Consider the following 15540-nt stretch of genomic DNA (forward strand, 5'->3'; position numbering starts at 1 on the left):
GCATTAATGATTGTAAATGGGTTAATTTTTGTTCGTTAGTGGGTTAAATTCCATTTTTTTTATAGAATTATTCTTACTTTCTAAATTCTTTAAGGTTTTGGTTTGAATACCATGATTTTGTAGTCGTTATTAATTTAGCACAGAAAAAGTAGTCATTTAACCTATAGTGTAGTGTTGTACGTTTTGTTAAGCAAACATTTTTTTAAAAACCATTTACTTATTAATAAAATTAAACAAAATTTTGCTGAGTTGATTGTTTCTAGAAGATTTCAACCCAAATATTATAAAACTACCAAAAAACCAATTTTATTTTGGATCCATATCTTGATTTTTAAATAGTTAACATTGACAATATGGCTATCTAAAGATAGATATTTGAAATACATTTCCCAAGACCTTTGCCAATTGTCTAAATAATTTTACAATGGTATTCTTTGAATTATTACAGAGTTGAGCCAAACTAAATTTACTTTCAAATGACACCAATAATCAGCAAAGCCCCAAAACTACAAGGACTTGAATATTTTGTTGGAATTTGACATGAATGCAAATATAATTATATTTTAAACTTGAAAAATATTGGAATGATTTAAATATTTTTCAAACAAAAAGCATATGGCTTGAATTTATGTTTCCTTTTTACTGGAGAATACTATTGATATAAAGTGTAAGTGTAAAACAACTATAATTTAAAGCTTTAATTCCAGTAAAAAATGCTTATTAGGATAAATCAATCCTAATTTAAAAAATTTTAACCAAAATATCCAATTTTTTTTTTCAACAAAGTTTGGGTCTAAACTCTTTTGTTTTTTTTCATACTTTAAGCTGTTTCGCTATAAACATAAATTTATTTAAATATTTATAAACATTAATCCTTGATCTTTAAATAGTTAAAACATATTTTTAAATATATGCTGAAATATTTTGAGAAAAAAAAAAATACAAATTAATTAACATTTCTTATGTCTAAAGTGCAATCCATAATTAATTGGTAGTGGTTTTTATTTTTACAAAACACAATTCAAAACTGGTTTAAAATGAAATTACAAAATACAAAGTCGATTTTTAAAAAAAAAAAACAATGAATGAGAACACAATTATTTAATATAAATTACACTTAAACGGCTATAAGAATATTTTTTTTTAAAAACATTCATTTCATTTTGTGGGTAATTAAGTAATTTCCAGTGAAATAAAAATAGATTAAGAGATTTTTAAATATGGTGTTTTTAATTTAATTAAAAATGTGAAAAGGCTAAAAAACTATGACTAAGAGGTTATAAAGGTCTGAAATTTATGCAAATTAATTTTGTTTTTTTTTGTTGAGATTTTTGTTGTTAACACAACAAAATCAGGTCTTTTAAATTTTTACAAAGAGTTTATACATAAATATTTGCACATTCACATTGCAATTTTTGTTAAGCTTTTGTTTGTTATTTTTATTTTTTTTGGTTTTAAGTTTATGGGTTTTTGTTGAAATTATTGAGTGTTTTTAATGGTTAAGAAAAACCACTCACAGCTTAAGTTGAGTGTAATTTTTAGCTGTCTTGGTATTGTGTGTTGTTAATGTTTAAGAGAGTGGTGTTAATACCAACACTATTGTACTGTGGTTAGTTTTTTAGTTTAACAATCGATCTTTCAATGACAATAGTTTGTTGGTGTGAGAGCTTTTCGTGCGCTTTATTATTATAGTCTAGCTCTTTACTCAAGAACTGAGTTGGATCTAAAGCTGTGTTGTGTGTCTTTTGCACCAATGAGCAAAATATAATTTAACACTCTTGCGAGCAATGGTGGTGTAAAAGCGCAAGCGCATATGACCAGTATACATATTGTTGTTGTAGTTGTTGTTGTTGTCATTGATGTCTATCAAATAAGGGGAGCTTCTGGAAGTTTAACAAACTCTTGGCTGTATAAAGTCCCCCTCCCCTAACGGTTGAGCTTTGTGCAAGATCATGATGGTTTGCTGGCTAGTGTAATGGTAGAGGTGTGTGATTTGTAATGGTAGTGGTAGTGCGCCTGGCAGTGGGTTGTTGTAAGCGCAATTTTTGGCCACTGCTAAATCACAGACAAAACTTATGTCTGCAGTCATTTGCTTAAAGTTACTGAACGTAGTAATAACGTAAATTTTTTGCTACCACCGCTCATCATAGTTGCTCCTGCCAAATTTTAGCGTGTCGTGTTTGTAAATTTGGTAAATTACATTTTCAACCAAAAAATATTAAAGTCTTTTGTTTTTAATCTTTAAAAAACTTTAACTTCTATAAACAAATTTTTAATTATTAACCAAAAAAAAAACTTTTCTTGTTTCTTTGCAGTTTTCCTTAAGTAAGAAAAAAAGAAGTTTTACCTCAAGTGAAATTGAAGGCAATTGCAAAATACATATTTTTTATTGTTTGTGTTCGTGTGTAAAATAAACTTTTACAAACCGACAATTTAAGAGCCAACCAAAGAGCCATCTATCTATCCATTATTTGTGTATTAAACACAAACCACATTTGTTCCGAGAAAATCAAACAAACCAGAAAATCGTAACAAATACCAGAAGAAAATTTTTAAATAAAACTAAACAAAAATATATATAACAAAAATCAACAGCCATCAACATGCAATCACTCAAGTGCAGTTTAAGTTTAGTTGTAGCATTGGGCTTATGTCACATGTGCATGGCCATGCCAGGACGTTATATACGTGCCGCCGATGATGAATCTTTACTCACACTACAATTCGATGACAACGAAAGAGATTTGAATCCCATCAATGAGGTATGTTTTTTTTTCAATGTTTCTTAAAATTTGAAAATTTCTTTTGTGTTTTATGTCTAGTTGGGGCTTAATTTTATATTAATTTTGTGTTTCATTTCCATTTGTTGTTGTTGTTTTAACTTCATGTTTGCCAATTTTTTGCCAGTGACTTTTTATGTTTGTAATTTTTTCCCCCATTTTTTTCTTTCTGCAAATTTCATTTCATTTTTGCCTTTAAGTTTATGTTTTTAATGCCGAGAAAATGTTGTAAAAAACATCAGAAAAAAAGTGAATGTTTTGTGGCCAACAATTTAGATTAATGGATTAATTTTTATTTGTTTGTTTTTGCATTCACTTTGTTAATTTAAATATAAAAATTAATTAGCAGCCATGTATGTCTTTTGGTCTGCAATTTGTGGGTACATTTTATGTAAAGTTAACTGCTTAATGTGACTAATTTTAAATTACTTAGCTTAATTAAAATAAATTATTTGTGAAAACTTGGGAATAAAAAGAATTTATTGAAAATTCCCAAAATTTCATATTTGAAACATCTTTCATTAGCTGTATCATTCTACATATCGTCAAATTATTAGAGATGTATAAAATAGAGACATTAAATATGAAGAAATTTTATGTGATATGTGACTAAACTTGATAATTGTATATGGAAATAGAATAGTTTAAATGTTAGAACCATAGAAAAGGGACTTCGATGTCAAATACCTAAATGGTAAGAATTTGTGAAACCAAATTTGTGTTTTATATATGGGGAACTTCATGTCAAGTTAACCAACTTTTGAAATCGATGTCTTTGAATGGGATATCTATCAAAAAAAAGTCAAAAAAGTTTTTGATTTCGGAAAAAAAAGTCAATTTTTTTTTATTTTTTAATATTTTTTTCCGAAAGATTGAAGAAATAGCTATCTAAACTATTTGCGACACATTTTGCTAAGAACATTAGAGAACTCTAACTCAGAGTTCTGGACCGATCTTGTTGATTGTGTCTGAATTACTATTCAATAGGTCTAACCTGGTGCAAATTTCATCCTGATCGGTAGACATCGATTTCAAAAGTTGCTTCACTTGGCATTTAATGCCCCATATAATAATCTAAATGTAAAATATTGGAATTTTTTTTTAAATTTAACTAAAATGGGAATTGAAAAATGTAAAGATAAATGGTTTGTCTTTATCTGAAAAGCGGTGATTGCAAGAACAACCATTGTTGGGAAATAATTCTGTAATTAATACTTAACAGAATTTAATTTGTAACAATCCTTTAGCATTTTCTTTTCTGGCAAAAAATGTCGCCTTTTCTCCCGTTTTTATGGCCTTTTCTGAAAAATAACATTGTTTTGTAAAGGTGCAAAGAGTAGAAAAGGACCATTATTTGTCATAGGAAAGCTTTGGATAGGAAAACAACTTTTTCATTACGAAATAAAAATGGCAAACAACTTAAAATTTGAAGAATTTCTTTGGTTACTTCTTTAAAATGAAAAATGTTTGCACAAAAACAAAAAAATGCTAATTTCTCCCCTTTTTGCGATATTTTCTGAAAAAATGCAAAACTGTCAGTTCATTATTTTCTCGTTTTTTTGTGAATATAACAAAAAGGGCAAAATACAAAGGGCAGAAAAATGGCAAATCTTTTAAAGAAATTTGGGGGATTCAAACGGTCTGCTATTAGGTCGTATTGTCATAATGTCGTAAAATATTTTTTTAGTTTAAATAAATTCTTGTTGTGCTGCAAACAAAAAAAGTGTTATTTTATGACAAACCAATAAACATAGTTCTAAAAGTCTTATTAGTTTATAACTTATTTGTTTGAAACCCAACAAAAATTTATTTAAACTAAAAAAATATTTTATGACATTATGACAATACGACCTAATAGGAGACCGTTTGAATCCCTCTATTGCTTTCCTTTATTAGAAAAACATTATATATGAAATCAATTTATTAATTGTGATAAAAATAATGCCAAAATATTCAACATTGTTTGGATTTTTTGTGTGAAATTTTTTTTTAATGAATATTTCTGCCAAGGAGTTGCAATTTTCTCTCATGTCTGAAAAAAAAATTATCAGTTCATTGTTTTGTTTTTTATTGGGAAAGGGAAACCAAAAGGTCAACATTTTAGCAGAAATTATTTTCCTTTTTAAAAATTATGGCAAAAAACTAATTTTTTTAGTGCATTTTTAGAAAAATTAAAAAAAATATCTACCTGTTTTCATTCTAAAAATTCAATAAGTGTTAAATTTTTTGTCCCCATTTTGAAGGCGTTGTCTTTTTAAAGTAGTGAAAAGTTTTAAAACTAGAGGTTAATGGATTACACATTTATAGATATAAAGTACAAAGAGCCCTTCGATTGTATTATATTGTTTAAGAAAAAATATAATATAATCAAATACATTCTCTGTTTATTTTTAAAAAAATAACCCTAAAAATGCAATAAATTTAACTTTTTGCCTTCATTTTTACTACATAGTAAAAAAAAGTTGCCTTTTTCTGCAATTTATTGGCAAAAAGTTAAAATAATGTAATTTAGTGTATATTTAATCAATTTGATCCTCAAACTGCAGTACATTTGTGATTTGTTGCTATATTTTTAACAAGTAGTAAACAAAATTTTCTTTTAATGCAACTGTTTTGCAAAAAGTGAAAAAAATTGCAATAAATGCTTTGCGGAGATTTAATTTTGTGCATTTTTTTTTACCATTTTGTGAGGCTATTGGCAACATTTTAAACATTTTGCCATGAGACAGGTCAAAGTTTTTCAAATGAAAATGCCAATAGATTCGCAAAATTTCTATGGCAAGTTCTCTGTTCAAATAGACATTATTTATGCAAATTGTAAAACATGAAATGCATACCTGTTCAAGTAAGAATACTGATTTCATATAGAAATTAATTTGTCGTATTTCTAACGCCAAAATGTTTTGAATTCATATTTGTATGTGTTAAAAATCTAAATACAACCCAAGGATGTTTGAAAAGCACAACATTACAGTGTTTGTTGCGACATACTACTTTCTAAAGTTCATTCAAAATACTACACACTATAGGTTACTTAGAGACAGTATACATAAGCAAAAAGAAAATAAACTGTATTAGAATTATATCAACACAATTTGTATAAATCCAGTTTGCACGAATTACCCACAAAAAAGTGATGTACGAAATAAACGTATAAACTGACTACACTCTAAATTACTTAGGGACACTTAAGTGAAAATTAACTTACTCAAAATATATAAAAAAAAAATTACTCGAATAATCGAGAAAATATTGTTTTATTCGAATAATCGAATAAATTTATTTTCAAGCTATAATTTGTAAAAAAATTTTATATAATAAAAATATTGAAAAAAAAAATCGCTAAGAAACAAAATCATTAATTCGTAATAATAAACAAAGATGTTCATCATTTGAAAATTTTGTTTTCAATATATTATCTGCAATATAATTATACAGCCCAATTATGAATAAAGATTAACCGGGAGTGTTTTCCCTTTTGACATTTTTCCTATTCAAATTCAATGGGAAAAAACTCCCTGGGAACAAACTCCTGGGGTATTTTTTATTCATAATTGGGCTGATAATGAATACTAAATGATAAATAACAATTAGTATCAATTACTAAAATATAAAAAGCCAGAATAACAAATTTTTCCACATATTTTTAAAAAAACCGGTTTTTTGTAATTAGGTTTGCCATTCGAATAATCGAGAAAAAATTGTTTTAACGAATAATCGAATAAATTTATTTTCAAGCTAAAATTTGATAAAATTGTTTATATAAATAAAAATATTGAAAAAAATCATTAATTCGTAATGATAAACAAAAATGTCCATCATTGGAAAATTTAGTTAGGAACGAATTTCAACATCAATTTTCAATATATTATCTGCAATATAATTATAATGGATTTGCGCTTAATGATGATCAATAACAAATAGCATCAATTACTAAAACATAAAAAGCCAGAATAATGCAGTGAAAGAGCATTTATTGAAGTTCATTTAACAAATCAATTTTTCTACATATTTTTTAAAAACCGTTATTTTGTAATTAGGTTTGCCATTCAAAAAAAATTATTCGATTAATCGAGTAAATATTATTTTATTCGAATAATCGAAATAATTTATTTTCAAGCTAAAATTTAAAAAAAAAATTTTATATAAATAAAAAAATCGCAAAGAAACAAAATTATTAATTCGTAATAATAAACAAACATCATTGGAATAAATTTGTCCACATAATTTTTAAAAACCGGTTTTCCAATCGAAAAAGTTATTCGATTAATCGAGTAAATATTGTTTTATTCGAATAATCGAATAAATTTATTTTCATGCTAAAATTTGACAAATTGTTTATATAAATAAAAATATTGAAAAAAAATCGCAAAAAAACAAAATCATTAACTCGTAATGATAAACAAAGATTTTCATCATTGGAAAATTTTGTTAGGAACGAATTTCTACATTAATTTTCAATATATTTTGGATTTTGTCCCAATATTATCAAACATAACTAAAATATGAACATTTTATCACTACACAGAGAAAACAGATTGGTAATGGCAACCGAATTTGTGGCCAATCGAATGATTTGGTTGCAAACACAGAATTTTTCGGTTTTAGCAACTGAAAATCAATTGATAAAGAAGAATTTCAGTTGAAGCAACCAAATTTTTGTTACAAGTTCTAAAATTTTGTATCCACAACTGTACAATTCGGTAACCAAGGCAGAATCATTCGATTGGCAACAAATTCGGTTGCCATTACGAATCTGTTTTCTCTGTATACTAAATACCTAGGAAATAATAATAGAGTATCTGCAATAGAATTCACATGAATTTACATTTAATTTGAATTATTATAAACATATTTGCCTTAACTTAGAGCCTTCTAAAAACTTTCTTTAAAGATTCATTTTATTAAAAGTTTAACAAAAATTTTATTAATTTTTATTTATGTTACATGTTACAATTTATTTTGTATTATATTAATTTTGTTAAGAATTTATTGTAAATTTTCTGTTTTTAAATACATTGCATTAAACGATAAAGTTTTATTCGATCAAAATTTAACTCGAATAATTTACAACCCTAACTGCAATTGTGTTAACTTACATTTATGCTATTCATAAAACAATTTTGGTTTTGGTCTTTTAAATAACAGTCTTAGAAAATTTCCTTTATATTTATTTATAAAAATAATTAAATCTGAGTTTTCAAATCATTTATCTATACATAAATATATTTATCATAAATTAGTTTATACAAAACAATTTAACAAAATTCTTTATATCTATTTGAAATATCACTGACCCTACTGATTTACTAATGCAATCAATTCTTTCAACTAATGGCTTTAGTAATTTTCTAAATCTTAGATTTTTAAACTAAAAAAAAACACCAAATATTTGATTTTGTTTAAATTTATTGCTAAATCAAACACGTTTTATTTCAAACCAACATTAGAAACCCAGACCAGACTAGCAAGAAACTTAACTTAAAAACCAAACTTCAAGAGAACAAGTTAATTCCAAATAATAAATAATAAAAACAAAACCTAAATGCTTCCAAAATTTATTGAATTGCCTTCAATATCAATGTTATTTGGTATTAAATATAATAAAAACCAGAATACTAATTAAAAAAAATAGATTTTTATTATTTTAACTAGTTATAGTGTCTAACAGAACAGCCATTAAACAATTTTGAAAATGTGACATGAATTTCAAATTATTGTTTAAAAAACCAAATTCACACACAATTACTCATCAGTCAGTTAAATTAACTGTCTAAAATTATTTACTTGCTTTCATTCAAAATGTTGGTGATGAGTAGTTTTTTTTTTTCATTAAAGGTGTTATAAAAAACGTTTGTAAATTGCATAATATCTCTATCCGCCTCTCCACACTATGTAAACTACATTGAGCGTAAAATATTTATTAAGTTTGTGTTAATAATTTATTTAAATATTAATTGGTGAAGGGAGAAAGAGTAAAGAAGATTCATTTGAGATGAGGTAAAATTGCCATATTGAGGGAGATTTAGGAATTTTATTGATTTAGGAATTAAAAAAATATATATATTTTTAAAAATTGTTTTAATATTGAAATGGATCTTGAAATATTGTTTCATTAAGTCATAATAGTTTAAGTCAATTAAAAAATATTTGAAATATTTTGATTTGATTATTAGTAATGTAAGATAAGCTCATTTTGAACGCATAATATTATAGTCTATTGATGTCTACTTAATGACAACTTGTAATTAATAATTTATATAAAATTTGAGATAATTGTTAGATAAATAGTGTAAACTTGTTAACATCATTCACATTATTCAGTAGTTTATAAATATTTCATCAAACATTTTTGTACAGACACCATGTACCAATACAAAAGATGGGGGTATATTCATTTTTCCATTCCGTTTGTAACACATTAAAATATTTGTCGCGGACTTATATTGGTATGTATATATGTATATTCTGGGCCCTCATAGGATTCTAAGACGATCTGTCCGTCTGTCTGTCTTTTTAAAATACGATAGGGCGCAATGGAAATGAGCTAGCTGAACTTTTTCAAAATACAAAATCACATTTATCCCTAGACCCCAAACAAGGTCCCCCTCAGAAAATGACTTACACATTCCTAATTGTCTTATAATAATTAATTGATGAAAGTTTTGTGAGGATCGGTGAGCTTCGGCATAGTCCAATTAAACACTTTTGCATGTTATACCCTACACCACCATAGAGGAGAGAGTATATTGGGTTAGTGCTGATGTTTGTAACGTGTGATATTGTCACAACACCCTACTTAAAGAGTACCAATATGCTCAAGACCACTTTCGGAGTCGATTGAGCGATGTCCATCCGTCCGTCCGTCCGTCCATGTAAACTTTGTAATCAAACTACAGATAATTCGACATAATTAAGGTGAATATTTTCTATTAATGCATTGGTTAGAATCGGTCTATTATTTATCCTGGCTCCCATACAACTGCCCTATTTAAAAATAGTTAAGCTCTCATAAATATCTTAATTACAAAGATATCCAAATCAAATTCAATACAAATTCATGTCACCAAATTATATAACGATCGGTCCATAATTATTCATAGCTCCCATATAAATTTTAAAAGGGTTTATAATGATGTACTCAGTGTAGGATATGATATGGTCGGGTTAGGCCCACTATACTTTACTACTTATTTTTATTTGTAATTGTTATGCTATACCAAGGGCCTGATCGCTTTATGTAATTAGCTTTTCATGTATTTATAACATTCATTGTTTATATTTCATTTAACATTGTAAATAATTCATCATTGTAAGATATTCTCATCAAAATCATATAAATATTCAATTGCTAACAACATACACTGGGAGCGATCGCAACAAAGATAGTGAACAGTTATCTTCATTGAAAAATAGTGTATATAAATTATGTTTGTTGCCACCTTGTTCAAACACAGGGTTAGTTATAGTTATTGTCCGTCATCTACATACGAAATTCTAAAATTTTTTATATAATTGTATAACGTTTAGAGGTTGAACATTTTATTTGGTTCAAAATTCAAAAAAATTCAAAAACTTAAATATTGAATGAAAACAATATTAATAAAAAACAAGTAAGAGTGCTATATTCGGCTGTGCCGAATCTTATATACCCTTCACCAAATTATACTTCAAAATTTTAAATATTTTTAGGTGAACAAAATTTAATTTTTTTTTAGTTGTTTTTTTCATTTTTTGGTAAAAATTTATTTAAAATTTTTTTTTTTTAAATTTTAAAAATTTTTTTTTGGTTTTTTAAATTTTTTTTTTTTTGAAAAAAAAAAATTCGGGTTAAAAATTTTTGTTCCCGATTTTGACCCATTGTAGGTCCAACTTAATATGGTCTTATATACGTCGTTGCAAATGTCTTTGAAATATCTATCATTAGATATCCATATTGTCTATATTAATGTCTTAGTAATCCAGATATAGGTCAAAAATTGGTCAAAAATCGAGGTTGTCTTGGTTTTTTCCTCATATCTCAGCCATTTGTGGACCGATTTTGCTGATTTTAAATAGCAAAATTCTCGAAAGCATGTCTGACAGAATTATTGAAGATTTGGATCCCGAAGATATCTGGGGTCTTCAGAAAACTGATTTCAACAGACAGACAGACGGACAGACAGACAGACAGACAGACAGACAGACAGACAGACAGACGGACATGGCTTAATCGACTCCGCTATCTATAAGGATCCAGAATATATATACTTTATAGGGTCGGAAATGAAAAATGTAGAAATTACAAACGGAATGACAAACTTATATATACCCTTCTCACGAAGCTGAAGGGTATAAATAGTGGTTGTATTTTATTTATCCATGTTTGTTTAAATATACAAAGTTTCAGACACCGATACGCTATTTTAGTTTGATGTCAAAAAATCTTAAATTTAATTTTTATATCAAACACACAAATTTTACAAATTTCTTTTAACTTTTTTAAAAGAAATTTCCAAAACTTACAAAAATTATTTTCAATTAAAAATAAGATTCCTAATGGTTGTTCCTATTATGGTTTAGCCTGTGGGATCGATTTGATTTTGACGAATTTCGATTAAATTTATTTTTTGGTAAAAAAATTAAATTGAATATATCAAATATTAGAATTCTTATATTTAATTTCAGATTGTTTCTTTATGTTTCTATTTACCCTTTTATATTTGTGGCCAAAATTGTCAGAAAGATGAAATTAATTTGTTATGATCCAGTGCAAAAATGTATCTTAACCAACTAATTTCATGTATTTTAACTTTGCTGTCTTGAACAATTGTGACCCCCGATATAGAAGGGTTAATATTGTTTTCGAAAAAATTGTTCAACAAAACCAGATTTCCTCGAAATCTTCATATTTCTATTAAATTTCCACGTTTACCCATACTACCATTACAATTTGCATTATAAATCCTCATTTAGTGTTTATTAGAATCCAGAACAATATTTTTAATTTTTTGAAATTTCGTTAAATTTCGATGTCTGAAACAACTATGGGCAAATAAATATAAAACCCATCAGCCTAACTATAAACGAAATTTTAAAGTTATATTTTGTTAAAGTCTACTTTATTATGAAATAGAACATTTTAAAAAAGCTTTCAAAACTTTTTCCAACTCATACATAATCAAATAAATGAAAATATTTTTCAATGCATGTTAATAAAAAAATAAATTTCAAAAAATTTTAAAACAAAATGTACGCAAAAGTACAAATATTAAACAATATTTTAAATTATATTTAAAATTTGATTTATGGTATGATATTTCAAATAATAGTCAACTTTGTGGAATTAAAATCAACCTTAGGCCTTTGTGGTAAAGCTGTATTTTTAATTGGATTTTTTCCACATTTATTTATTTTTTATTTTTTTGAAAATATGCCTTTACCTAAAACTCAAAACTTTAAAGAAAATGTTGGACTTCTATTCATTATCCGGTTTTCCAAAAATTTTCTACATTTTTCTATGACAGATAACAATTTTAGATTTAGGGAGCATGTAAAATCCAAAAAGTGCAAAATAAGTGACACCCTAATAATTATATATTGAGTTTGCGATGCTTTATTATTTTAAGAGACAAATTTAAAAATAAAATAAATATATAACATTTATACATCATTATTAGATTAGAATTGAAAAAAAAAAACTCAGTCATTATTAACTGAGTTGTTATTAATAAGCCAATTAAAACGTTTCAAAGAACATTTTAAATATATTTTTTAAAGAAATAATTTATTACTTGAGTAATAAATTTTAATTCTTTAAAAATTCAATTTCTTTCAACAAATAATTATAACAAATTGCTTAAATTATAGAAATAAGTAAATAAATCAAATCACCTGTTTTTTTATTAATAATTTAATTAAAACAACTTCAATATACATAAATATTAATACTCAATGTATGACATGACATTCAAATCGTAAAATGTTGTCGTAGGTCGTTGTCGTCAAAGTGCGTGCGTGCATGTTTGGCTGGCTACTCGTATCGTCAGTTTCGTGAACATAGTGTATTTGTTTTTGTTGTCACATTTAACATGATTTGTTATTGTTTTGCTTTATATTAAACAGCAACAAACAACACATAACGATTATAAGGCATATTGTTGTTGTTGTGTTTTTTCCAAATATTTTATTGGCCGATGATGATGTTGTTTCTTTTGCTACCACTTCGTCTTTCTCTCGAAGTAGTAAACAATACTAAGAAATTATTGTTGTTTTGGGTTGTTTTTGTTGTTGTTGTTGTGGGTAATTAAACTCATTTCTTAGTTGTTTCTCTTGGCATATAAAAACATTTGCGGACATTTTGTTTTTGTGTGTAAAAGTGTGAGTGTGTTTTTACCTCAAGGTCGTTGATGTAAAAGTGAATGATGTCAACTTCTTTTTTTTCTGAGGGAATTATGCATATTTATTTATGTAGTAATATTTTTCTTGCCTTTTTAATTATTTTAATTAATTTATGAAATATTTATACTTAATTTAAGTGTTTTAATTGCTGTTTGTTCTATATTGCTTATAATCGTTTAGCAGCCTTGATTTGTTTGTGTTTAAATCTAATCTGAAACATTTGTGTTTTTGTATGATTTAAGTTTTAATACTGGTTTTACTCAGATTACATTCTTGCAGCGATATTAGGTCAAGTTTAACTGCCATCGATTAATACAATTTAATATTTAGTATGTATGAAAATCAGTTTAAATCATACATAAACACATAAACATTTGAGGTTGGTCTAGTTTTTTTTAACATTAAAATGTTAATTAAATGTATAATAAGCGTGACTATATTTTCGAAGTACAAGTATAAATACAACATGGTTTTTTAATATTTGTAACAACAATAATTGATATTTAGGGGTATAAATAAATTAGATAAATTATTTATGTATAAAGAAAATAATTGCTTGGTTTTGGAACAAAATTATTCAAAATATGAATGGGATGTTGTTGTGACAGAAAAAGTGTCATGCTTTTGATATAAGTAGGATCTCTATAGTGGAATATAAGAACTTTAATTAACATTCTTATATTTTGTTGACCTTACCAAAAAGTAACTAATTTTCTAATTTATGTGAAAGCAAGAAATACTTAAAGTTTTCTAAACAATAGAAAAACTGTTCGAAAATTTAACGAAATCTTGATCGTGGGCACCGTAAAGTCTCAAAATCTTCTAAATATTAGAAAAAGGAAAGCATTCTCATTCTGAATAAAAGCTTTCTCCATATTATCTTAAATAGTACAATATTATTATTGCTATTGGTACTGGCATACACATTTATTTAAAAGTTTTCTTAGGCTTTTGTTATGTTAATTAAATAATTTAGCTCTCTATCTCTCTGCCTTATCATTGAAATGATAAAACAAAAATAAATCTTATCTGTATGTATTTATTTATTAAATAAACCACTTTCTTTTATCCCTTAAAAACAAATAAATTGAATATTTTCTAGGCTGTAGCTAGTGATGAGTTAGAACGTAACAAAAGAAAACTTCCCGATGCCACATTTGAGGCTAAAAATGCTGTCTTGGGTTTCGTCTTTGGCGTGAGTATAGTTCCTTTGTATTTTAAACACTCTCTCTCTCTCTCTCTCTCTCCTTCAATTCAATTATTGAATTTACAATACTAATGTGTATGTTTCTCTCTTTTTCTTCTTATTTCTCTGTGTCTTATAGAAAATCGACAATTTCTTAGATACTAAGACTAGAGTGATCGAGCAATTGGATCGTGCTAATGTAGAGAAAAACAAGCAATATGACATTCCAAAACCCGTGCCAATCAATGATTTCCAATCTCTAATCACTGCCATTGTTTCGCCCAAAATCCGTTCAATTGGCAATATTGCCAATGACTTGACCACAGGTGTTTTGACTACCATCACTGCCTTCAGTGGTGGTTCCTCGGGTGGCAATAGCAATAATCCCAATGCTGGTTTGGGTAATGTAGTGTCGAAATTCTTGGGCTTCTCTGGACCCATTCTACAAGGTTCCTCGGCTGGTGGCAGTACTACAGCTGCTCCCGATTCTGATGAGGCTGGCTATTAGATGAGTGCTTATTAAAAGCATTATTAATAAAAAATTAATAAAGAAAAAAAAAAATAAAAACACAGGTGTATACAGGTGTTAGATACCTATAGAAATCCTTAGAAGCCTACAAAATTCATTGTAAATTTTTTGTTGAATTTCATAGTTTTAGTTTAGAAATTTTTCATACCCAAATTCATTATTATTTTATATTATACAGTCTATAAAAATATTGTTTAAATACTCTAACTACCTAAAGAAAACAAATATTGGCATTAATCATCAAACTATTTTGAAATATTTTCTTCTTACTTCCTATAAACAATTCTATTTATCCGCATTATTACAATGTTTGGTTATATGTTAACTTAAAGTTATACTGCCTATTAAAATAATTTTTGTATGAAAACTGTCAGTATAACTTAAGGTTAAAACATAACTAAACATTGTGATAATGGGGGGTAAGCCTTAACTATATTTTAAGTTATGCCTTAAATATAGTTTATATTGCCGCCTTAAAGTATGCTAACTATTTTTTTTAAGTTAAATAGAATTGTTTATATTTCTTTATTAGGTATAGTTAAATTGTTAACTTTCATTGAGTTGTTTTGGTTAAATTTTCTTCTTTTATATATAATCGTACATTTTTCTATTTTATTATTATAAATAATTTTAATACTCGTTCGCATACAATTGTAAATATTTGC

At 26.5% G+C, this 15540-nt stretch overlaps 1 protein-coding gene across 1 annotated transcript; it reads left to right on the forward strand.

The window, feature by feature from the left end:
* Positions 1–2489: 2489 nt before the first annotated feature.
* Positions 2490–15045, forward strand: LOC135958248 (uncharacterized). Its single transcript, XM_065509142.1, has 3 exons — positions 2490–2762; positions 14263–14355; positions 14486–15045. Exons 1-3 carry the CDS (start codon positions 2604–2606, stop codon positions 14852–14854), a joined length of 621 nt encoding a protein of 206 aa, XP_065365214.1. The 5' UTR covers positions 2490–2603; the 3' UTR covers positions 14855–15045.
* The last annotated feature ends 495 nt before the right edge of the window (positions 15046–15540 follow it).

Source organism: Calliphora vicina, chromosome 4 (assembly GCF_958450345.1).
Source record: "Calliphora vicina chromosome 4, idCalVici1.1, whole genome shotgun sequence".
Lineage (NCBI taxonomy): Eukaryota > Metazoa > Arthropoda > Insecta > Diptera > Calliphoridae > Calliphora > Calliphora vicina.